Source organism: Haemaphysalis longicornis, unplaced genomic scaffold (genome assembly GCF_048455015.1).
Source record: "Haemaphysalis longicornis isolate Haplotype H1 unplaced genomic scaffold, Haemaphysalis longicornis Haplotype H1 scaffold_2, whole genome shotgun sequence".
Lineage (NCBI taxonomy): Eukaryota > Metazoa > Arthropoda > Arachnida > Ixodida > Ixodidae > Haemaphysalis > Haemaphysalis longicornis.
The window spans coordinates 102715072-102740262 of NW_027526295.1; the positions used below are offsets into that span (position 1 = coordinate 102715072).

At 46.1% G+C, this 25191-nt stretch overlaps 1 protein-coding gene across 1 annotated transcript in view; it reads left to right on the forward strand.

Moving 5' to 3' along the window:
* LOC144169081 (uncharacterized) overlaps positions 1–9213 on the forward strand; it is a 53632-nt gene extending 44419 nt beyond the window's left edge. Inside the window, exons 19-20 of the mRNA XM_077698089.1 lie at positions 836–1008; positions 8332–9213. Of these exons, the coding sequence (XP_077554215.1) occupies positions 836–1008; positions 8332–8461 (303 nt within the window). The 3' untranslated portion in view covers positions 8462–9213. The remainder of the gene's footprint in view (positions 1–835; positions 1009–8331) is intronic.
* Positions 9214–25191: the final 15978 nt, after the last annotated feature.

The following is a 25191-nucleotide window of genomic DNA, read 5'->3' on the forward strand; positions in this document are numbered from 1 at the left end:
AAAGCTTTTTTTGGGATACAGAGGTCCCACCAGCACGGCAGTGGTTGCGGATGCTGATTACTGAATGTGCACTTAGTCGAACAGCTCAGCTTTTAGATGCACAGTACTTTAGAAGCTCGTCTTGTCATCGTAGCTCGCTCACTGGACCCAAGTAGAGCCCCACGGCGTACCATCGTACCGGAGTACAGTCGTAGTGGCATCCCACAGAGGCTTCAAAAACCAAGCAGTTTATATAGGCATAAGCGTTCGAAACTTGTGAATCTCGTCATACATCGATACATCTCCCCATTTTTTAGAGCAAATAAAACTGCAGGTACATTTGAGGCAAAATATACGTAATTAACCACCAGCGCCCGCGTTCATTTAGTTAGGAACGCTGATTGAGTTGGTCTTTATAAGCGAAAAAAAATTGGTGGTGCAACGCCGGCACGTGCAGGAGGAAAAGCAAGTACACAAAGAACAGAACTCCCCCTGGCGCAGTTTCAGGCAGGGGGTGCAAGAGCACTGCAAAGGCGGGAAATTTGAATTGCATTGAACAAATCTCCGTTCCATTCATAGAGGAGTGAAACAGGGCGGCGAAGAGTGTGGTGGGTGGTAGCAGTGAGCAGACAACGGCGCTAATCACTGCTCTGCACTTCCGACAGCTTTCACATTGAGTCAAACCTGCATAAAAGTGTAGCCACACTGGTTGTGTTAAACCACGAAAGTTTTCGCTTGGGTGCGGGCACCACTGCGACGCAGCTGTGGATTTAAGTCCTCAGCCGCAGCGGTGGCATGTTGAAGAGGGAGCAGCGCACACTTTTGTGCAATTTCTCGTTGTGTGCATTCTGTGCAGCCTCCGGTGGGCTCGATCGACCTGCGGCAGTGCATCACGGGACAGGTGCAGCGGCTGCCCTACTCGGAGTGTGCCCACCCAAACACCTTTGAGCTGGTGGTGGTCGAGCCCCTGGAGGACAGGCACCGGGACACCCTCACCACCACCCGGCGGGCCACCGTTGCCATCACCAGGTGAGCCGTCTGCTTCTCGCTCCCCCTTCACCAGGGGGGAATCCTACTTGGGAGCAAATTATCTTCACTTGCCTTGCAAGAAGGAAGCTGCTGCATTGTTGTAAAACTGTGTGGGATGAACCATGCTGTCCGTTTAGCACCTTCTGATTTTCGGAACATCGTGTAAAACTCGAGTGTTTTGTGTCGAGTGTCTGAGTGTAAAACTCAGCTGGGCACACCAATTTGTGGCCAGCTGAAGTTATTGTAACGACAAAGGAAAAGAAAGCTTCCTAACTTCAGCAGCGCACACTGGGTGGCAGTTTCTCCGGAAGGTCTTGTTTGACTGCCATTTCCAGTCACCTAATGCCCAAATGGATCAGCATGGCGGTCAGTTGCAGAAGGCTGCAAATATTACAAGACTTGGGCATCATTTCTTCTCTTCCAGCATGACTGAGTCTTTGATTTGGTTTGGTGGAGCTGAATTTCAAGCATAGGTCGGCAAAACAGAAAGAACTCACTCAAACTCAATCACAATTTTTTTCATTCACGCTGTACTCAATCAAACTCAGACTCAAAAAGCTCGTCTATTCACAAAATCACTCGTACTCACTCATCAAATACTCATTTGTAATCATACTCACTTGCACTCAAACTCATTTGTCCTCACGAGTATTCGTACTCAATCTGTACTCATGAGTACTCACTCTGTACTCATGAGTACTCAATCTGTACTCATGAGTAATCAATCTGTACTCATGAGTACTCAATCTTCTGTACTCATGAGTACTACTCATTCTACACTCACAAGTACTACTCATTCTGCACTCATGAGTACTACTCATTCTGCACTCATGAGTATTCAATTTGTATTACTCAAGAATAATCAACTTATCTGCACTGTTAGCTAGGTCGTATCTCGAATGGAAGAATAAACAGAAAAAAATAAAATGTTTAATTGATTAGAAAAACACAGGTTACATATATATCAGGACAGAGGAAGAAACGTCTGACGCGGTGCACTGTCGTAGGGCGACTTACTGCGCGAAGGCGAGAGAGAGACGCGGTGCACTGTCGTAGGGCGACTTACTGCGCGAAGGCGAGAGAGAGAGAGCGAAACGGAACGTAAGCACTCGCGTTGCGTCTGGCGTCTCTTGTTTCAGGAATAAAACAACGAAGTCTAGGCCGGGTCGGGCTCAGGGGAGCTCGGGACTTATCGGGTGCGGCCGTGGCCGTAAACTGTGGTTTTGTGCGTGTCATCGGGTGGCAGCTTTTGTCGTCCGTTTTCGTTTCCGGGCGCGCTGATACTCTCGTAATCGTGCTTCAAATCTGAATTGTGCCTGCCCGCAGGCACAATGAAACGTTTGCGAAGATTGATGTCCGTTCATATCCATATCACTGTCCGCTTATTCACAGATGCTCGATGCTGGTGTTTGTTTTTTTATTGTTCCGGATACTAGAAACTTCGTTAAGAGGGTGTTCGTCTCGTTGAGTTTCGGTGAATTTCAAATCTGCTTGATTTTATTGTGTGCCGTGGGATTGCCTTCGTCAGACCTGAACTTGACAGTGTTTACGGCGTTGCGTTAGCCGCACCGCTTCTGTCGGCGATTGTGTTCGTGTAGCTCGTCGCGTGTTTGATGCATGTGGGGGCGTAGACGTCCGGTTTGTCCGGTGGCAAGTTGCGTTGTGTAGGGATGGCATAGTTCGGCGCGTTGAGGATGTTGCTTGAATTGTGTGCGTTGCGCATAGTGCGGGGGCCGTTTGGCTTTTCGTTTAGTGTGCGGTAGCGTGGCATTTTCGTAGGGTGGCATGGCTGATCGGTCAAGGTCGTTGCGGCTCCGTGCTCGCAGTCGCAGTGGTTGTTTCGGAAGTGAAACCGTTGTGGTGGGGAAGCAGGCGTGGTTCATGCCGTCCGTTCGGTCCCACATTCCTTGGTGTTGCAAGCATGACTTCATCGTTAGGGCATTCGATGCCTTCGTCTGGATCGGGTTCATGTGTTTCCGTTCTTGCCGTGTCCGTGTCATCGCTCAAGCCCTCGTCTTTTGGCCGTTGTTTCGAGAATGCTATAATTGCTATCTCTCCCATACAAGCAGGTTCCGTTCGTCCCGAGTCCGCTTGCTCGCGGTTGCGTCCTCTTGTACGAAATGGTGTTTGTCGTGTGAGTCTCGGTTGGAGCGTGGGTGCCGGGGGTCTTGTTCGTTCTAGCTCGGACATGCCGCATGCGCTGGCCGTGTCATTGCTCGTTGACGGACATACCTGCACGAGTGTTATGTCGTTCGTCCGCTGGACATCGGGCTGGAGCAGCGGGTGTGGAGAGCTCGTACGTTCCGGTAGGGTTGAACTGCGTGCGCTGGGTCTATTGCTTGTGGCCAGGTGATTTCTGCGGTTGTAACATTCGCTGGCCAAGTCCGGATAGCAGCAGTGGGAGCGGAGGATGTCGCGAATAGTAGTTTCCTCCGTGTGTGCTGGCTTGGTGGCATTCTGTGCGCTGTGCATTTCGTTCGCCGTGGTCAGCTCCACTGGTTCAAGTTGAATGTCGTTCGGCGCCTCTGGTGCGTTTCGTGTGCTGTGCGTCTCGTTTTATCTAGGAAACTCTCCTATAATTGGTGTGCGGTTTTTCACCACGTATGGTGCATTTCGGCCGCCGTGCGTCTTGTTCGCTTGTCGTGGCCATATCCACCAATCCGGATGTGATGTCGTTGGTTGCGTGGACCGGCGCCGGGACAGCACGAGCGAAAAATGTACGTACTGGCTCCATTGCATTCCGTGCTCTCAGCGTTCCGTTCGTGTACGTCTGTACCGGAATAGCGGGTTCCAGGAACGTGGTGCCTTCTGGCTCGTGCACGCTGCGTACGTTGTGCGTCTCGTTGCTGGAATGACCTGTGCGTGGGCGATGTAGCTTGTGGGCGATGTAGCAGAGCAACTTGTGTTCGTTATCTCGCCAGAAATGCACTGACCTTCGATGCGTTTCCGTAATCGTGGCGATTACCTGGGAGAGGTCCGGTGAGCACGCAATCACAATTTTGCATGCGTCGTATCGTTCATGTACGTTCCGTCGTGCATTCTGCCTATGTCCGGATCTCGTGCAGTCCAGGCACCGTGGGAAACGTGCGGCCGGCTCTCGCCAGTTGTCTCTGAAAACTTTCTCGTTCATCACGCACTCTTAACAACTGACCTGATCATATTGTCAAGTTTCTTAAGATCGTTTTGTCGTACCTTGCGATAGGGCACTGCATATGTTATGCGGCTGATGACGAATGCCTGCACTAGGTGGAGCGTCTCGCATTCCTGGAGGCCCCCGTGTTTGCCTGATACTCGACCGATCATGCGGCTGATTTGTTCACACGTGGATTTAAGTTTGTTAAGGGCAATGGCGTTATTGCATTTGTTATTACTCCCTTCTAAAACGTCCACCGAACATTTAACACAGCTCAGGATGCACAATACGATCACTGAGCTCATAGAGGCTCAGTACACGAGTCAAATCATGTGACTGTCAATGACAACTACTGGCAGGCAGGTCCTTGAAGATATCCGCATCTCTCGACCCCCTAACACTGAAGACAGAGCGGCCATCCCTCCCCCTTGGCGCCGCAAACTAATTGTTAAACCTCTGCCCCGTAATATGCATCCTGACTGAAACTCCGAGGTCGCGGGTTCGATTCCCGGCCGCGGCGGCCGCTTTTGTGATGGAGGCGAAAAGCATAAACGCCCGTGTGTACGAGATTTCGGCGCACGTTAAAGATCCCCAGGTGGTCAAAATTAATCCAGAGCCCTCCACTACGGCGCGCCTCATCGCCTGCGTTGCATCGGCGCGTTAAACCCCCACAATCAATCAATCAAATCTGACCGAAACTCAGGAAAAAGGCAAGCCCGAGCAACAGCCATAACAAAACAATATGGCACCCGTAAAGGCGTGTATTATGTAGATGCATTGGGGCCCCCACCGGAGGGCATCGCTACGGTTGCGGTCCTGCATGAGGGAATGCAGGTGGATGGACTATCGGTGAAAAAGAGTAAAATTGACTTTGCTGAAGAGGCGACTATAGCTTTGGCCGCCACTCACTCTGACGCAACGCACATAATGTCTGACTCGCTACAAGCTTGCCGAAATTTCATCAGGGGTCGGATAGCACTCCTAGCTAGAAAAAAAATTCTCACAAATACCAATCCAGAAATATCCGACACCATAAAACAACTTGTATGTGTACCTGGCCACCAGGGAGTAGAGGGGAACGAGGCTGCGCACACAGCCGCCCCAGCGTTTCTCCCCCGGAGTTCCTCTGACTTCCCAGGCTCTGACCGTACACTTGTACCTTACCCGCTAACCACATTCTCTGTGGTCACAACACACCTACGCCACGGTAGGCGGGCGTTACCCGTGCCCGCCAAGGGCCTGGATAGAACTGAGTAGCGCCATCTTCGCCGGCTGCAGACGGGCTCATTCTACAGCCCCGCAATGCTGAAACATATCAACCCGTCCTTCTCGGGTTCGTGTAACTTCTGCGGTCAGGGGGCAGACACGTATCATATGGTATGGGCCTGACAGTATAATCCTGGGTTAAAAGTCAAAGTGAAGCTAACGAGGGAGGGCTAGGAGGCGGCCCTGTCCGGCTGCTCGGACCTAGAGTCTCAGCGGGCTCTCGTCCAGCGGGCACGGGCGGCGGCCTCGACCAATGGGATCCCGGACTGAGGAATACCACCCACGCAAGAAAGGCCTAACCGCCTCTCCCTCTCTTTAACTCTGTCTTGTACATTAAGAAAGTTTTTCCTCCTCCTCACGCAGCCTCCTGCTCTCAAACAGCGCCGCTTGCAGGGTCCTCTGCCGTTTGGTGTCGGAGGCAGCCTGAAGTAGCCTTGGCACATTCGTTCGTTTGGAGAGATGGCGGTGTTCTCCGTTGTCCTCTAGAAGACACAAGACGATGTCGTCTTTACGGCCAGATCAAGGTAGCCTTCGTAATCGTAGTGCGCTCACGAACTGCTGTTTCTTCGCATAGCATAGGACGTAGCGTTCCGTTGAAGACAGCAGTGTGTCGACCACCACTGACATGGAGTCTGTCGGTGCCTCAGGTCTGCGTGCCGCACTCTCGTAGTCATGGTGCGGTTCGTCCACGTTGTTCGTCTCTTCGTCCGTTCGTCCTCTCATGGCCTCAAATCCTGATCCTGTCGACTGCAACATCTTAGCTAGGTCGTGGCTCGAATGAAAGGCTAAACAGAAAAAAATAAAATGTTTAACTAATTATGCGAGACTAAACAAAATATGCGAGGCTAAACAAGGCGTCGCACGCGTTTAACTGGATATTATGATGTCCGATTCACAACTCACAAACGTGCTTAGGTGCACTCGGATATTTTATTTCCATTGCTGGGGCAAATTCCACCGCCACGCCTGTACGGTGGGGATATATGCTCACTTGTAATGGCACTACACGAGACCATATTACTAGCGAACCTGAGCAAAATGTTTCAAAACGGGAACCTAACAAAACCATACGGGCGCACGTACATCAGCCAAATTTTCGCTTGAATACGCACAGCGGAATGTTGCGGGCAATTTCAGTGAGACAAACGTTACAAACCATGCAGTCGGTTTGACGCGAGTTACGTAAATTAACTGCGACTGTTGAAATGAGCAGTTCGGCTCACGAAACAACTACACAGTGTGACATGCGTCTACGGAAACTTCTGAAGACCGAAAAAGAGGGACTTGAGTACGCCTAGTATGTGCAATGTTAGCAGCCTCCACCGCCTCTCCCCTAAAACAACTGGGAGGGAGCAAGCGCAATGAAGCCGCCACGCGTTCACAGGCCGCGTCAACAAAAATAACTGCGGCAGTCAACAAGCGCCATAGGACTGGAGCAACTGCGGCCGCGTTTCCCGCCGGGCCCTCACCCCCTCGTTTTTCCCTCTTCACCGTGACCCCTTTGCGTGCGACCGCTGAGAAACGCTTACAGCGCCAAACAGGGACCGGGAAAGGGGGGAGGTGCAGTTTTCGTTGGCTAATTTTGCCATCATTGACTGTTAAGCTGCACAGCAGCCCCGCTAAATGTTTGCGACTCGACTCGTACACGCGCGTCCGGACTCGAGCTCGTGATAAAACTTGTTTCCACTACTGTACTCACGAGTGCATATACTCAAGACTGGAAGCACTCGCAAAACCAGTATTCATGAGTATTGTACTCACGAGTACTGTGTACTCACGAGTACTCATACTCATGAATGCTGTACTCATGAGTACTCATAATCATGAGTAGTGTACTTATGAGTACTGTACTCACGAGTAGTGGACTTACCCCTGTACTCACTCGTCATCATACTCACCTTTTTTTTCTGGGTGTGTACTCAATCATCATCGTACTCACTCGTGAGTTTGAGTACAAATGAGTGTACTCACGAGTGAGTACGCCGACCTATGATTTCAAGCAAGACATGTGCACGATATTATGGTACCCTGGCATTAGCATTAGAATTAGCCACGTCACTGTGGCACTCCTCTGAGCCTAGGTGTACTTTTATAGTAACTTCCCTTTGCACTGTTCTTGGACCACCAATGCCGCCAAGCAGAAAAATTAATGGTGGATTGCTGTTGTTAACGAGACACTGAGGCCTGTTTTAAATGTTGTCAAATCACCTTGTTGGGTTTAAGTTTGCACGGTGCCAGGAATTCCCTGTAGTTCCGGGGGCAGTTTAAATGCAATTTTTTGTTGTCAAGATGGCAATTAGAAGTGGTGTTCTTTTTTTTTTTTTTCTACCCCTCATGCTCCTCATACGAGTTACTGATGTCAGGTGGGTCATTCTATGACGAAAGCCTTAGACATTATGCTTCACCATTTCCGATTTATATGGAAACAAAATTGTGGCTTTTTATAGCAACATGTGCAATCTTTATTTAAAATATTCTCGATTAAAGCCCACACGTCCAGCTATGAAAAGAAGAAAAACTGCAAAACATGGTGCTGTTTACGAATTACCGGAAAATTGGATTTTCTATGCAATTTGTTAGCATTCTTTTTGGGGCACAATAAGTTTTCTGTGTTAATTTGTTGTGTGCCCAAGATAATGGAACTGTATGTCTATTAAATGTTTCTTTTTTTTTCTTTCTTTCTTTTTCTGTGGGCATCGTGAAAATCACCACTTTGCCACTTCTTGGAGCAACCACCTTTCAGTCCTGATCATTGTGGGAAAGTTCATTAATTGTACTGTATATACACTATTTAAAAATGAAATGTGTATAACAGATATCCACGTACCAGAGAACTGTTTTTGTTTTTGCTTGTAAAAGAATCAAATTTGTGAAAAAATGCCACGGGTGGGTCGCAGACTGCACTTGTCACATGCATTCCGCAGGCACCGGCTGTCTGCCGATGGCAAGGAGGAGCTGAAGAGCTGGTGCAATGCCATCAACAGCAAGCTCAACAGCATCCGCAAGTGGGACGTCGAGGCCTACAAAGCCATGGACGTCAGCCACTTCCTGTGAGCAGGCCCATTGGCTGTGTATGCGTCCCTGCGGCACTGACTAGTACTCGCTCTACCTCTTTTCAGAAAAAAAAAAAGAAATTTGTATTGCTTCGAGTGTTTCTCTGAATGTTCACAATCCATGGAAACACTCTGTACATACATTTTGATGAACGCCTGTATAGTTTTTCAGATATCTTGTGTACCAGAATAAAAAAACTGCTTTTGCATGAGCATTCGATGGCCTTCACAATAGTCACGTAGTTGTTGCTGTTCTAACAGAGTTAATATCAGAAGCATGTGAGAGCCATTTCTTGTGCCAAATGTTTGGGCTGGGGATTTGCGAAGTCTTTCTTTTTTTTTTTCTGCTCTGGTGAAGAATTTTTTTTATGTGTATGTGGTTTCCTAGTTTTTCATTTTAATTAAATAGGTAAGCGTGCTACTTAAATAATAAATAAGACGGGTATGAAGGCCCAGTGGCATTCAAGTCCAAGCCTGTGCATGAGCCCAACTGACAAGAAAAACCTTGACATAGTGATTTCTTTTCTACTTTTTTGAACTTGATACATTAGTTTATGCTGCTGGCAAAAAGCTTTTGAGTAATGCCTTGGACAACACGTGCAGTGGTGTTTCCCAAGCACACCTAATGTTTCTAGCCTGTTTCTGGCACGTTTCTTTCTGCTTGTGGGGCTAATGCACTTTAATGTACAGGAGGCTATGTGAATGGCTATGTAACTGATTTTATATTGAACAATTAAACACTGTTGACCAAAATCCTGCCCTTCTTTCCTTTTTGAAACTGTTGTTTTTTGGGTTCACTTTGTCCATCTTGAACACTTCCGCCAGTGCAGTGTGTTAGACGAACGTCAAAGCAATGGAAATTGTGTGCACAATTTTGTCGCAGCAGCCATTGTTGCTGGGACAGGTCAAACGAAAATGTGAAGTGGTCCGCAGTTCAGGGGTGAGACAGCTGCGCATATTGCGCCTTTCTGATACAATTCCATTTTCCTGCGCCAAGCTGCTCCAAAAGCACGAAAATGGCGAAAATTGCGCCAAACTGCTCCAGAAGAGCCTCAACGGCACGGATTTTGATGCTCATGTCAGTTTCGGCGGGGACAAAAGCCTCCCGCGTCCCGCGGTCACCGCTTTTATCGTCGGTCAATCGCAAACACAGAAATGGCACAAATATAAAGACTGAAACGAAGCAAGCGATAGCTTCTAAAACTCGATTCGCTTTCCGTCCGGGTTCGCAGAAATGGCCTTGTCGATTAGGCATCGCTGTGGCAACAAACATGGCCGCCGCCTGATCTGGCTGCTACCAACGCGCTCAGTGCGTATCGCCGATATTTTCCTTGGTTTATTTTACGCTATCAGCTGAGTTCCAGTCTTTTCATTCTATCTGTTGTGGCTCTGAACAGTGACGTTAACTCAAGGATATGGTTTGAGATTGGTGCCAGATTACGGGAAGTTGGGCGGCTCGAAAAAAAGTTCATTGAAATGTGGGGCCTACGACTTCGGCGTGGTTTGTCTTTGAGTGCGAAATGCGGTGCGCGCGTCTATAATCGGGTTCTTGAAGTGAATTTTTTGGCTTGTTGTGCTGTTGTAAAATGTTGAGGTGTTGCTGTGCTTCGAAGCGCGATCGCGAGCCTCGGGGATGGAACGGTCGACACGAAAGTTGGGGGCTGTGCTGCGGCGCCGCGACCTGTACAGGCAGCGCCCAATAGCTGCAGGACTACACGGTTGCCATAGAACGCGACTATAACACTTGATGTATGCAAAGTGAAATTTAATACCAAAATCTAGGTGGCTAAACATTAACGCTACTCAAATGACCATAGGGTGAACCTGCGCCCCGGGGACTGAAACGGGTAGGCTGGTTGGGCTATGCGACCGTTAGCTCGAAGCTGCTGAACTGTTGCCGTGACTACAGTCGTTCGTACAACACAGCCTGGGATTACAAAAACAATAATTTTAGCATTAAAACAGCAAAAAAAAAAACCGCCACAATTGCGGAGCCCTTAAATTTGATAAGAGTTTTAGCAGTCCATCTGTTCCGTCGTGTACGTAGTTAACGTGCTCACCGGGACTCGTCTGGGCACTTGGGCATTCGTAGCCGTAGGGGGATTAGTTGCCCGCGCCTCCTCGCCCTTCCGCGCGCGCAGGCGCAGACCGGTCCCGTCAACCCGGTAACAAAGTAACCAACAGAACAGACGGACTGCTAAAACTCTATAATGTTAACGGCAGTTTTGTTGTCAGTGTTGCGTGCAGGCGCAACACAATATCACCAGTTAGGAAAAAGGTAGTGCAGTTAGTACTTTGTGATACTCTGAAAAATTCTTTCAGGTAAGGCTGTTTAAGTGTTCTGTGTATTCAAAACTGATTGAAATGTGCACTTGACCCTGCAAATTACTGAAATAATGATTTTTAAGCTCACAAGACGATGTATTAAATGTCCCTAACTGCTCCAAATCAAGATTCTTCTGCTCCCAAATCTGTTTGGGCTGTCTCACCCCTGGCAGTTGCTTCTAATTAATGGGGGGTAAATACTTCCAATGTATGCAGCTAGCTTTGAACTGCTGACATTGCATTTTGATTTTGGCCCTGGGGAGACTGCTGGAGCAAATTTAATTTACACTTTCCAGCAACGGTAGCCCATGCCGATGTACAGCGGGTTTTTTTTTTTTTTTTTTGTGTGTGTGTGTTGGTTTATTTGCAGACAGTGCACCTGGGGTGGCAGTGCTTCCTACACTTTTCACTTTCGGTTTTACTGACTTACTACGATTACGGGGCCAAATATTATTTCTATGTTGATGACATCCCACTGTGGACTGAGAAGATACCTAGGGGGACACACAAGACAAAATGCAACAGGCTGCAGACATTCCCTATATACTCTTGCAAAAGCCACGCCGAGAACTTTCTCGGGAAAATTCCCCCAAAATAATTTAGAAATTATCCGTGCAGGCTTTGATTTTTAGTAAAGTTAGCTAAGCTGCACCCTTGATTTGTTTTTTTAGAAAGTTTTATAGAGTTGGCAGTTACATCTGAGTGGCTGGTTCAAGATTATTGAAAAATGTGTACGGTGACTGCACTCTCAAGGAGATGCACTTAGGAAAACAAATGCGCAGAGGTGTGCTTCCCAATGCAAGCGGAATACGTTCGGGGTAGCGAGATTCCGTTCCCTTATGGGTACAAGCCCTGCATTTCCTGTGCGCACCCAGCGCCATCTATGGCTTCGCTTGAAATGCCTCTACTCTTTTATGCAAGTGCTAAAAGAACTCCGCTGTTCTGCCTCAGTGGCCTATGGTAGATTCGCGGGTTGTGAACCAAGCGCCCCGGGTTTGAGCCCTATCAATGCGAATATTTTCCAAAAGCCTCAATTTTTGTTGCGAAAGCATTCTGTCAAAAAACTAATGCATTTCCCTGTAGACCAGTCGGCCGACCAAAAAGCTAGGATGAGATCTCTGGACACGCGGTGCGTGTGAGAGACTGGGCTTCCATTCTGCCAAAATGGCGACCATATTTGTTTGATGCAATGTTTCTTATGAAAACTTGAAAAACATATTTTAGTGACACTACAAAAAAGTAGAGGACGTGACACCACGTAAGTGGTACTCTAAAAAATTTCATTTTATGAACGGAACTGTGGCAGCAGGAATTCCTTGTGCTTTATAAACTTGCTTATCCAGCTCCTGCTGGCATTATAACTAAATCAGGGAACATTGAAAGAAGATTTCGGTTTTTAACTCGATTGTAACTTGCACGTAAACTTTAAGGCTACTTTTAGCGAAAAAAAGGGCGTGTCAGAATCTTGCAAATACAGCACTTGAAAATCGCGATAAAGGAACAGTTCTAGATAAGACATTACACGCATCGATCATGAAGGAGTACAATAGTGTACCTTTATCTCATAAACCACTTATCAATATAAATTTAGATCGTTTGTAGAATCTTTACTTAGTGTGCAAAAAATTGTCACTTGGGTTCATTTTTTGTTCCAATTTGGTTCTTTGAAGATTTGACGATCAATTGAACACACTTTCAGTGGAGGCTTGGTGCATTTTTAGTTTTCCCATTTTTCTCAAACATTATCATAAAATGTTCTCTTAGCCCAACTCTGCACCTTCTTTTTGTAAATAAAGGTTGCTTGGGAACTTTTGAGGTCGCTTAGATGTGGGGCGTGGTGTATCAACGTGTTTAACGTTTTGCATTGCAACGGAAATGCCCAGCTTGCACTTACGTTTGAATGGAATATCGCATTCCCGGACACAGAAGGCTCGCTTCTCCAATGTGCGACAGAGACACGGAGCAACAGCTGCACAGTTTCAACAGAGATGCTGCATGTGCAGGCTCTCTACATCGCAAGAAACAAAAATATTTCGGCTAGCCAGCAGTGGATGGATCTGACACTTTACGAAACAGAAAAACCTGCATCTCCGCTGATGCATAACGCTGTCATGTCAATGTCTGCCTGAGGAGTATGGGGAGAAGCTTCCTGCATTCCAGAAGTTCATTATCAAGAGGCACAGACAGCATGGGTACCTGCTGTCTCAGATTGGAAATGTCAATCAAAGCCCCGTTTTTGGTTTGACATATGTAGTGATGTGACTCGGAGACACGAAAAGAGAAGAGCCTCCGCATTCTTTCTCTGCATTACTGCATGTGGTGTAAGCTATATCCCCCTGACTACGCACGCCCCTGCTCAATGGGGCACTTGAAGAGCATAATATTAAAAACATCCAGGCGCTTACAGCTCTAAGTGCCTTCAGGCGTGTTACGTCAACATCTTCAGTGAAATGTAGGATAGTTGCAAGTGGGGCGAGTTGGTAGGTGTTCATAACTAATCACGGTGCGGACGACGGGACAGACAGAACCACATGTGATTAGTTATGATCTTCAGTGAAATTATTGGAAGGAAACAATTTATTCCCCCGTACAGGAACAGCAACACTCTAATGGTAGTAACGGGTCAGCAACAAGTAAGGAGAAACGAAACAAGGTTAATGAAAAATTAAATGGCTAGCTTTGGAAGGCGGGACTCATGTTCTGGGAAAAGGACTTGGTTATATGATCCTCAAGTTAGGGGCCATTCCAGCCAGTATTTTGTTTTAAGTGCGATGCACTTTATAAGCGACCCTGAATCCGCCGTGCGCATTGCTCCTCCTCCTCTCCCCTAGCAACGGCGCGAGGAGCGGAGAGGAGCGTCTGTAGCAACGGCGCAGCGACGTCACACCCCACGTGACCCGCGCGCGCTCCGCCTCCCGCGCCGTGGCTGCGCGCGCCCGCGCCGGCTCCCGCACCGCTCCTCGCGCCGTGACGTCACACTCCCACGTGACCGCGCGCTGGCGCCTTTGCGTCTGCTCCCCCTCTCCTCGCGCCGTGACGTCACATGCTCTGCAGCTGGCGCGCCTCTCCCCCCGTTAGGTTTGCACTCACCCTCGGCGCGCGCCTCTCCCCTCGCCTGACAGCTCCCCCTCGCCGGTACTGCGCCTCTCAAGGCGATGGCAGAATTACTACGCCGTGTACTCTCGGCGCAAGAAATGCATTCGCACTTCCTCACGATTCCCTTCGGGGAGGTGGGGGCAATTTTTTCTGTTTTGAAACCAGGTCTTGCCAAATCGTGCCAGGACCGGGGGGACTGCGCCCCTTCTTGACCACAGGGAGAACTCGAACCCTCTTCCGAATCCCCCGCCGGTTACCCAAGCAAAAGGTCGCCATGGTTCTGTCACCCGCTCGCCGTAGCCTCCGAGGGAACCCACTTGAGGGCCCATCCACTAGCCGATGATCAGCAGAGGGTGGACCAACCGCTACGTGTGCATACCAGGCTATCAGCTAGCTTTCCCGCTCGGCTGCTGTTGTGCAACGCACCTTGCGGACGCGCTTTGGCTGGCGAGGGAAGCGCCTTACCGTTTTCAGATGGAATGGGGGGTACCAAGCGAAAATGGTAGCTGGTCCCAGCTGGTTTATGGTTAAATTTTCAGCTGGGCACAGCGGTCTTAGCTGGTCCAAGCTGGGAATTCAACCATAAACCAGCTGGTACCAGCTACCAATTCTCCTGGGTACGTTGCACAGAGGTGCTCGACCCAGAGCAATCAAAACTCATCCATCCTCATCCAACTTACGCTGCTCAGGTAAGGTCGTCCGGGTGTTGTGGGGGTTTCTGGTTTAGAGCAGCGGTTTTTTTTTTGGCCTGTACACAGGAGGGCCAGTGCCATATGGTTCAACATCTAAGCCTGCAATCTGTCGTCTCGGCTCTATGGTGCACAGTGCAAATCGAGAGCCATCACGCGAATAAGTGAAACAACGTCCCGCGAATCTGCCACCTTCAAAAAAGAGAGAGAGAGAGAGAGAGGCGTGGTGATGTGGTGTCGCCCACTATTTAGCCGCCTTCGAGGAACATCATGCGCGCTGTGATGCAGTTTTTTTTATATATTGCTGGGGACATGACTCAGCCTATCAGGTGTAGAGGTACTCCACTTAGCTTTTCTAAAAAACTGCCAAAATTACACGCAGCATTCATCTCCGTTCACTATCTCTAACGGAGCTACCTTTGGCTTAAGAAAACTACTTGCTCTTACATCTCAAGCATCCTAAGATAAGGATTCCTGGACCGTAGCAGAAAATTAATCCTTCACTACGACTACGAGTTCGAGCAGTGCAAATGGGGGAGGGGGGCTATTCTTCCCATTAATAGGAAGTTATAGCAGAGCGGTGAAGCGGTCCCGATACGGTACCTGGTAGGCGACCGGCGCCACTGCGCGTGCGCAGAGGGGGAAAACCCGGTTGAGTGCATGCGCACGTTTACCGGGTACCGTACCGGAACCGTTTCTCCGCTCTGCTACAACTCTCTAATGCTGACGTTTGCTTCACCACCGTCTTCACACCCTTTGTACTGTGGAGCAGCCTTTACAGGCAAGTCGGTTATGGGCCAGACATGCAGCCAGCCTTGCAGCGAACCCATCGAAACCGGAATTACTTAAGAGAATTATTCGTGTTGAAACTTAGAGGCCCAATTCCCGCCCGGCAACTGCTTCGACGCAATGCGACTCTGAAGTCTGGGCTACGGGTCACGCCTTCCTCCTCGGGTACGAGGCGGCGCACGCGGCACGCCGCCGCCCGTGATACTCCGGGCGTTCCCGAAGGGGACAGATGACGTGACTCTGACCTTTCTTTCCCTCGACCTTTATGTCCCCAGCAGATACATTGAAAGCTTGTTAATTTGAACTCGAAGGGGACCATAAAATAGTTCGAATTAAGCGGAGTTTGAATTAGCGGGTGGTCGCTACAATGAATGAACATCGCGCCGCACTGCGCGAGCAGAACACGAAGAAGCCACCTCTGGACTCGCTATCGCGAATTAGGCGTGGAAGGACCACTGGCGCCAGCGGCGTGGCGCCCGAAGCGGGTACAAACTAAGCTGTCGCAGCAGCGTAGCGCGCGCGCTACGCTGTTTTTTGTTGCGTTATTTTGCATTTCTGGTAAATTTGATTTGGTTTGGATTTTCAGCATATTGTAATCACTCTGGGCCGAGTTCTTGTGCGAGGAACGATGGAAACCAGGGGATCCCAGTTCCAATTAACCGTTCTTGATACCGACGCGCTCGAATTATCGAGAGATTTCCCCCATTGAAATATACAGGGCTCTGCCGGGACCAGGGCGTCACTTCGAATTTACTTCGAAGTTCGAATTAATAGAGTTTAAATAACGATCTTTCACTGACGTCCCCCAACATTACCACCAGAGACGCCTCGTCTACCCCCTTCCTTATCCTTCCCGCAATACTAGCAACGCCCGCCTGTGGCGCCAGCTTCAAACACAGACTTACTTCAACTCGACCGTCCTGCATCACATATCCCCGACGAAATATATCCATACGACTGCCCCAAATTCCACACACCCACTGCCACGCATCTGTTCGGGTGGAAATGCCCTACCGTCCTAATGCTCTCCCTTCCCCCTCCCGGGAGCAGTGGGAATGCGGGCTGACCAGTGCTCGGTTCCAAGATCAGGTCAACCTGATCTCCCGGGCTAGGGCGGCGGCTGCGGCCTGAGGCTTTCCGGACTAGAAAGATGCCACCCACATTTCTTTCTTTATAGTTTATTTTTTCGGCTACAATAAACGTTACTCATCATCATTCATCTTCAACAATTGTCTTTAAACACGAAACATTCTTTGGCTAAGTAAAATTGCTCGCTATTTCCAGGCCCTGATAAGGCTATTATTAGGCAGTGATAAGGGTACGTGGACTGTTACAGGAAGAAAAAAAACTGTGGTTAAACACGAAAGTGAAATGTGCAGCGAAATCTGCAGCTGAGCATGATTTGCGGGTCGGCGGCTGTCTTGTGGGTGTGCTTGGCGAGCGACGTCCTGCTGGGTGGTCCCTTCGGCGAAGGTGTACTGGCGTCATTTCCGTGACCGATATGGCGTCAGTAAAATCTTGGGTATCGCAGCATAAAACACTTTCGTGTTAAAATATAAAACCTGTAACGAACAACCCAAAGTATAACGTACTCTTTTGTTCTTAAGTTGCTTCCCCGTAAGAATACCCTCTGTGCAGAGGTGCACCCTTTACAGGCCGCTTGCTTCGTTGTACTGGCGTCAATTCCGTGACGGATATGACGTCAGCGAAATCTTCGTCTATGCGGGAATAAAACACTTTCGTGATAAAATTCTGCAATATCCAGGTGTATGTGTGCGTGCGTGCGCGTGTGTGTGTGTGCGCGCGTGCATAAGTACCGAGAAGCTGAAAGGGTGACGCCGCCCTTCGGCGCTCCCCTCGTTGCCGGAATGGGCCGGCACATTGGAGTGCACAGCCCGTTGTTGATTTTGTCAAGTTTGCCCGGTGCTCGCAATGTTTAAGTGTTGGGCGTGAATATGTCCGCTGAAGCGAAGTCTAGGCAGACATTCTGGGTCGTTGGTTGCGTTAACATCTTCGGAAGCTGGTCGTACGATTCATTCCTACGCCGGGACAATTGGATACAGTTGATCGAAGAGGCACCTACGCAGGTGTTCTGTGTGGTCGTGGAAATGTGACAGTTTGAAAACGATTTCTGCAAGCGGAAGCTTCGTGCTTCCTTTTTTTCTAAAGTAACAGCCCAGGTGCCTGTGAGCTGAAGCCGCACTTCCGCGTCTCTAGCCGTCGTTTTACGGACAATGGAGAAATCCAACAGACCAAGCTACAACCCCACGTTTTCCCAAGTGTGCGCACAAAGAAGTCGGCACTAATAGGGTGCCAGGGTTGTTAAAATGCAATATAAGCTCGTGAAGGTGAATCTGTGTTTTATAATTTTTAGTCATTTTGTATTGCCAGACAGTTTTATAGTTATGAGCTTCATCAATTACAGAAAGATTACTGTTGCATAGAGATACAATTTGATTATGTATAGTTTGGCTACCATAGTTTGTCAGGTGTTTATGTCTAACTAGGTAGTTCATACATAAATTATATACCACCTCTCGTTTTACTATATCACACAATTTACCGGTGCTGCCAGATTGAACAAATAAGCTCGTGTCATGGAACCTTGATCGCTAATGTTCGCAATATAGTTGATATATAATAAAGAATAGCGGGCCTAATAAGCTTCCCTGAGGAACACCAGCGGTCAAAAGCTGCGAAGTTGAATCTTCGCGGTGAATCACTACTGATTGAGCTCGATCTGTGATATACGACTGCAAAAGTCGAGAAGGCGGACCACGTATTCCATAGTGTTCGAGCTTGACTAAAAGTGTGCGGTGATTGAGACAGTCAAATGCCTCCGAAAATGTACGAACACGCCCATAACTAACCCTTCATCTTAGGATGACCTAATCATAATTTATTTTTGTTTTAATAAGCGAGTTCCGTTGACATTGCCTTTGCGAAAACCATACTGATGGGTTGAGATTAATTTATTGTTTGTGCAGAACGAATCCAAACGCGTAAATTTTTTTTCAAATACTTTCCCCGACTACCCGACACCAATTACAAGGTTTTTTTTCGACCCCGAACTGGGCTACGAGTTGCTACTTGCACTGACCGCCAAATTTCTTGGAGCTTGCTACAAGCAAGTAACATTCCACAACACATTTTCTACGCCCAAGTTACTGTGCAGATTCAAGCCCCACAAAATTTAATTGCCGCCAGCACACCTGAAGAAAAGTGCGCTGTGGCTTTGAGCGAAATATCCACAGTTCAGCTGGGGGCAACGACTTACGAATTGTTCTACCTTACCTAAAGCCGATCCCTCGGACAATCCGTGGAGTAATTTACGGACTGGAACTGGGCACCACCACTGACCAAATGGCACCAAATCCTGGCAACCAACGGACCACGCATACTACATTCCCGAATGCTAGGCAACTCTACGTCGGCAGTGGTCACATTCGAGGGCATCCACGTACCATTCTACAAGGCGTATGGACTTTTCACTCGATGCCGACCATACCGCCAAACAGGGCAGTGCTGCTCCCTCTGTGGGGAGCTAGGTCATATATATATAGGCAGGATGTCTGCCCGAATCCCGACACGACTGACCATGACTGCAGCCCCAAGCGCCAACTTTGCAGCCTGAACCACCCCACGGCCAGCAAAAACCGCCTAAAAAAGCTACGCCTTCCACCTTCGCCACTGCGGGTAGGGGAACGAGCCCTCCATCACCAACGCTGGCAGCAAGCCTTCTCGAGTCACCCGTCTCATCATGCAGAACACCTACCGACTTTTCTCTCGGATATTTTTCTCTCGGAAATAGCGTATAAAACATATTGGTTTCTGCGCTGCAAACAATATATTCTTGTCAAAACATGTAAATTTTGTAGCGGCTAAATCACTTTGTAAACATTTTGAAAGCAAAGCTTTCTATTCCTCAATGACGGCGTTAACGTCCAAGTAATGCTTGTGCTACAAAACTTTAAATTGTAAGTTGAACGCTCACTTGAAAGTGCACCTTATGAATTTTCAGTGGGGCACTCGATGTACAACTGGTTCGAAGGCCTTCCGAAGGCCTTTGACATGGCCGCGTAGCACAGGATTGAACTGGCTGCAGGAAAGCCAACTTTACACAATGGGTTTCACAAAGGGTACATAAACTACACCCAAAGAAGGCAAATTTTAAACAGACTGCAGAAAAACCAACTTTACAAAATGGGTTTCACAAAGGGTACATAAACTACACTCGAGAAAAGCCAACTTTAAACACACGACAGAAAAGCCAACTTTACAGAATGGGTTTCACGAATGGTACATCAACTACACCCCAGAAAATCCAATCTTAAACACACTGCAGAAATACCAACTTTACAAAATGGGTTTCACAAAGGGTACATAAACTACACTGCAGAAAATCCAACTTTAAACACACTGCAGAAAACGCAACTTTACAGAATGGGTTTCACAAAGGGTACATACACTACACTCCAGAAAAGCCAACTTTAAACACACGACAGAAAAGCCAACTTTACAGAATGGGTTTCACGAATGGTACATCAACTACACCCCAGAAAATCCAACTTTAAAAATTACAGAAAAGCGAACTTTATAGAATGGGTTTCACAAAGGGTACATAAACTACACTCCAGAAAAGCCAACTTTAAACACACGACAGAAAAGCCAACTTTACAGAATGGGTTTCACGAATGGTACATCAACTACACCCCAGAAAATCCAACTTTAAAAATCACAGAAAAGCGAACTTTATAGAATGGGTTTCCCAAATGGTATATCAACTACACTCCAGGAAAGCCAACTTTTAACACATGGCAGAAAAGCCAACTTAACAGAGTGGGTTTCACAAAGGGTACATAAACTACACTCCAAAAAAGCCAACTTTAAAACACTCCAGAAAAGCCAACTTTAAACACACTGCAAAAAAGTCAACTTTACAGAATGGGTTTCAGAAAAGGTGCATAAACTATACTCCAGGAAAGCCAACTCTAAACAAACTGCAGAAAAGCCAACTTTACAGAATGGATTTCACAAAGGGTACATAAACTACACTCCAAAAAAGCCAACTTTAAACACACTGCATAAAAGCTAACTTTACAGAATGGGTTTCACGAAGGTTACATCAACTACACCCCAGAAAATCCAACTTTAAAAATTACAGAAAAGCGAACTTTATAGAATGCGTTTCACAAAGGGTATATCAACTACACTCCCGGAAAGCCAACTTTAAACACACTGCAGAAAACCCAACTTTACAGAATGGGTTTCACGAATGGTACATCAACTATACCCCAGAAAATCCTACTTTAAAAATTACAAAAAAGCAAACTATATAGAATGGGTTTCACAAAGGGTATATCAACTACACTCCAGGAAAGCCATCTTTAAACACATAGCAGAAAACACAACTTTACAGAATGGGTTTCACAAAGGGTGCATAAACTACAATCCAGGAAAGCCAACTTTAAACACACTGCAGAAAAGCCAACTTTAGAGAATGGGTTTCACAAAGGGTACATAAACTGCACTCCAGAAAAGCCTACTGCATAAAAGCTAACTTTACAGCATGGGTTTCACGAAGGGTACATCAACTACACTCCAGAAAAGCCAACTTTAAACACACTGCAGAAAACCCAACTTTACAGAATGGGTTTCACAAAGGGTACATAAACTACACTCCAAAAAAGCCAACTTTAAACACACTGCATAAAAGCCAACTTTACAGAATGGGTTTCAGAAAAGGCGCATAAACTACACTCCAGGGAAGCCAACTCTAAACACACTGCAGAAATACCAACTTTACAGAATGGGTTTCACAAAGGGTACATAAACTACACTCCAAAAAAGCCAACTTTAAACACACTGCATAAAAGCTAACTTTACAGAATGGGTTTCACAAAGGGTACATAAACTACACTCCAAAAAAGCCAACTTTAAACACACTGCATAAAAGCTAACTTTACAGAATGGGTTTCACAAAGGGTACATAAACTACACTCCAGAAAAGCCAACTTTAAACACACGACAGAAAAGCCAACTTTACAGAATGGGTTTCACGAATGGTACATCAACTACACCCCAGAAAATCCAACTTTAAAAATTACAGAAAAGCGAACTTTATAGAAAACTTTATAGAATGGGTTTCACAAAGGGTATATCAACTACACTCCAGGAAAGCCAACTTTTAACACATGGCAGAAAAGCCAACTTAACAGAGTGGGTTTCACAAAGGGTACATAAACTACACTCCAAAAAAGCCAACTTTAAAACACTCCAGAAAAGCCAACTTTAAACACACTACAGAAAAGTCAACTCTACAGAATGGGTTTCAGAAAAGGCACATAAACTATACTCCAGGAAAGCCAACTCTAAACAAACTGCAGAAAAGCCAACTTTACAGAATGAATTTCACAAAGGGTACATAAACTACACTCCAAAAAAGCCAACTTTAAACACACTGCATAAAAGCTAACTTTACAGAATGGGTTTCACGAAGGGTACATCAACTACACCCCAGGAAATCCAACTTTAAAAATTACAGAAAAGCGAACTTTATAGAATGGGTTTCACAAAGGGTATATCAACTACACTCCAGGAAAGCCAACTTTAAACACACTGCAGAAAACCCAACTTTACAGAATGGGTTTCACAAAGGGTACATAAACTACACTCCAGAAAATCCAACTTTAAACACTGCAGAAAACCCAACTTTACAGAATGGGTTTCACAAAGGGTACATAAACTACACTCCAAAAAAGCCAACTTTAAACACACTGCATAAAAGCTAACTTTACAGAATGGGTTTCAGAAAAGGCGCATAAACTACACTCCTGGGAAGCCAACTCTAAACACACTGCAGAAATACCAACTTTACAGAATGGGTTTCACAAAGGGTACATAAACTACACTCCAAAAAAGCCAACTTTAAACACACTGCATAAAAGCTAACTTTACAGAATGGGTTTCACAAAGGGTACATAAACTACACTCCTGAAAAGCCAACTTTAAACACACGACAGAAAAGCCAACTTTACAGAATGTGTTTCACGAATTGTACATCAACTACACCCCAGAAAATCCAACTTTAAAAATTACAGAAAAGCGAACTTTATAGAATGGGTTTCACAAAGGGTATATCAACTACACTTCAGGAAAGCCAACTTTTAACACATGGCAGAAAACACAACTTTACAGAATGGGTTTCACAAAGGGTACATAAACTACACTCCAGAAAAGCCAACTTTAAACACACGACAGAAAAGCCAACTTTACAGAATGGGTTTCACGAATGGTACATCAACTACACCCCAGAAAATCCAACTTTAAAAATTACAGAAAAGCGAACTTTATAGAAAACTTTATAGAATGGGTTTCACAAAGGGTATATCAACTACACTCCAGGAAAGCCAACTTTTAACACATGGCAGAAAAGCCAACTTAACAGAGTGGGTTTCACAAAGGGTACATAAACTACACTCCAAAAAAGCCAACTTTAAAACACTCTAGAAAAGCCAACTTTAAACACACTGCAGAAAAGTCAACTCTACAGAATGGGTTTCAGAAAAGGCACATAAACTATACTCTAGGAAAGCCAACTCTAAACAAACTGCAGAAAAGCCAACTTTACAGAATGGATTTCACAAAGGGTACATAAACTACACTCCAAAAAAGCCAACTTTAAACACACTGCATAAAAGCTAACTTTACAGAATGGGTTTCACGAAGGGTACATCAACTACACCCCAGGAAATCCAACTTTAAAAATTACAGAAAAGCGAACTTTATAGAATGGGTTTCACAAAGGGTATATCAACTACACTCCAGGAAAGCCAACTTTAAACACACTGCAGAAAACCCAACTTTACAGAATGGGTTTCACAAAGGGTACATAAACTACACTCCAGAAAATCCAACTTTAAACACACTGCAGAAAACCCAACTTTACAGAATGGGTTTCACAAAGGGTACATAAACTACACTCCAAAAAAGCCAACTTTAAACACACTGCATAAAAGCTAACTTTACAGAAGGGTTTCACGAAGGGTACATCAACTACACCCCAGAAAATCCAACTTTAAAAATTACAGAAAAGCGAACTTTATAGAATGGGTTTCACAAAGGGTATATCAACTATACTCCCGGAAAGCCAACTTTAAACACACTGCAGAAAACCCAACTTTACAGAATGGGTTTCACGAATGGTACATCAACTACACTCCAGAAAATCCAACTTTAAAAATTACAGAAAAGCGAACTATATAGAATGGGTTTCACAAAGGGTATATCAACTACACTCCAGGAAATCCATCTTTAAACACATAGCAGAAAACACAACTTTACAGAATGGGTTTCACAAAGGGTGCATAAACTACACTCCAGGAAAGCCAACTTTAAACACACAGCAGAAAACCCAACTTTACAGAATGGGTTTCACAAAGGGTACATAAACTACACTCCAGAAAATCCAACTTTAAACACACTGCAGAAAACCCAACTTTACAGAATGGGTTTCACAAAGGGTACATAAAGTACACTCCAAAAAAGCCAACTTTAAACACACTGCATAAAAGCTAACTTTACAGAATGGGTTTCACGAAGGGTACATCAACTACACCCCAGAAAATCCAACTTTAAAAATTACAGAAAAGCGAACTCTATAGAATGGGTTTCACAAAGGGTATATCAACTACACTCCCGGAAAGCCAACTTTAAACACACTGCAGAAAACCCAACTTTACAGAATGGGTTTCACAAAGGGTACATAAACTACACTCCAGAAAAGCCAACTTTAAACACACTGCAGAAAACCCAACTTTACAGAATGGGTTTCACGAATGGTACATCAACTACACCCCAGAAAATCCAACTTTAAAAATTACAGGAAAGCGAACTATATAGAATGGGTTTCACAAAGGGTATATCAACTACACTCCAGGAAAGCCATATTTAAACACATAGCAGAAAACACAACTTTACAGAATGGGTTTCACAAAGGGTGCATATACGACACTCCAGGAAAGCCAACTTTAAACACACTGCAGAAAAGCCAACTTTAGAGAATGTGTTTCACAAAGGGTACATAAACTGCACTCCAGAAAAGCCAACTGCATAAAAGCTAACTTTACAGCATGGGTTTCATGAAGGGTACATCAACTACACTCCAGAAAAGCCAACTTTAAACACACGACAGAAAAGCCAACTTAACAGAGTGGGTTTCACAAAGGGTACATAAATTACACTCCAGGAAAGCCAACTCTAAACAAACTGCAGAAAAGCCAACTTTAAACACACTGCAGAAAAGCCAACTTTACAGAATGGGTTTCAGAAAAGGTGCATAAACTACACTCCAGGAAAGCCAACTCTAAACAAACTGCAGAAAAGCCAACTTTACAGAATGGGTTTCACAAAGGGTACATAAACTACACTCCAGAAAAGCCAACTTTAAACACACTGCAGAAAAGCCAACTTTACAGAATGGGTTTCAGAAAAGGCGCATAAACTACACTCTAGGAAAGCCAACTCTAAACACACTGCAGAAAAGCCAACTTTACAGAATGGGTTTCACAAAGGGTACATCAATCATACACCATACCACAACGATGGAATGCCTTCCTAACGAACCTTTTAATGCGCAAAATATAGCTTGGCAGTACACACGGTTCTGTAAGCAAGGTTGGACGTTGGCTTTAGACTTGGGCTGAGTTGAAGTGGGCTTTGGACTTCGGAACTGATTCAGTTTGCATAGTACAAACTTCACGTGTTAACCATTTTTCCCTATGAAAAGGAATTTGATTCGTATTTCCTAGTGCGCTTATTAAAATCGACTGCA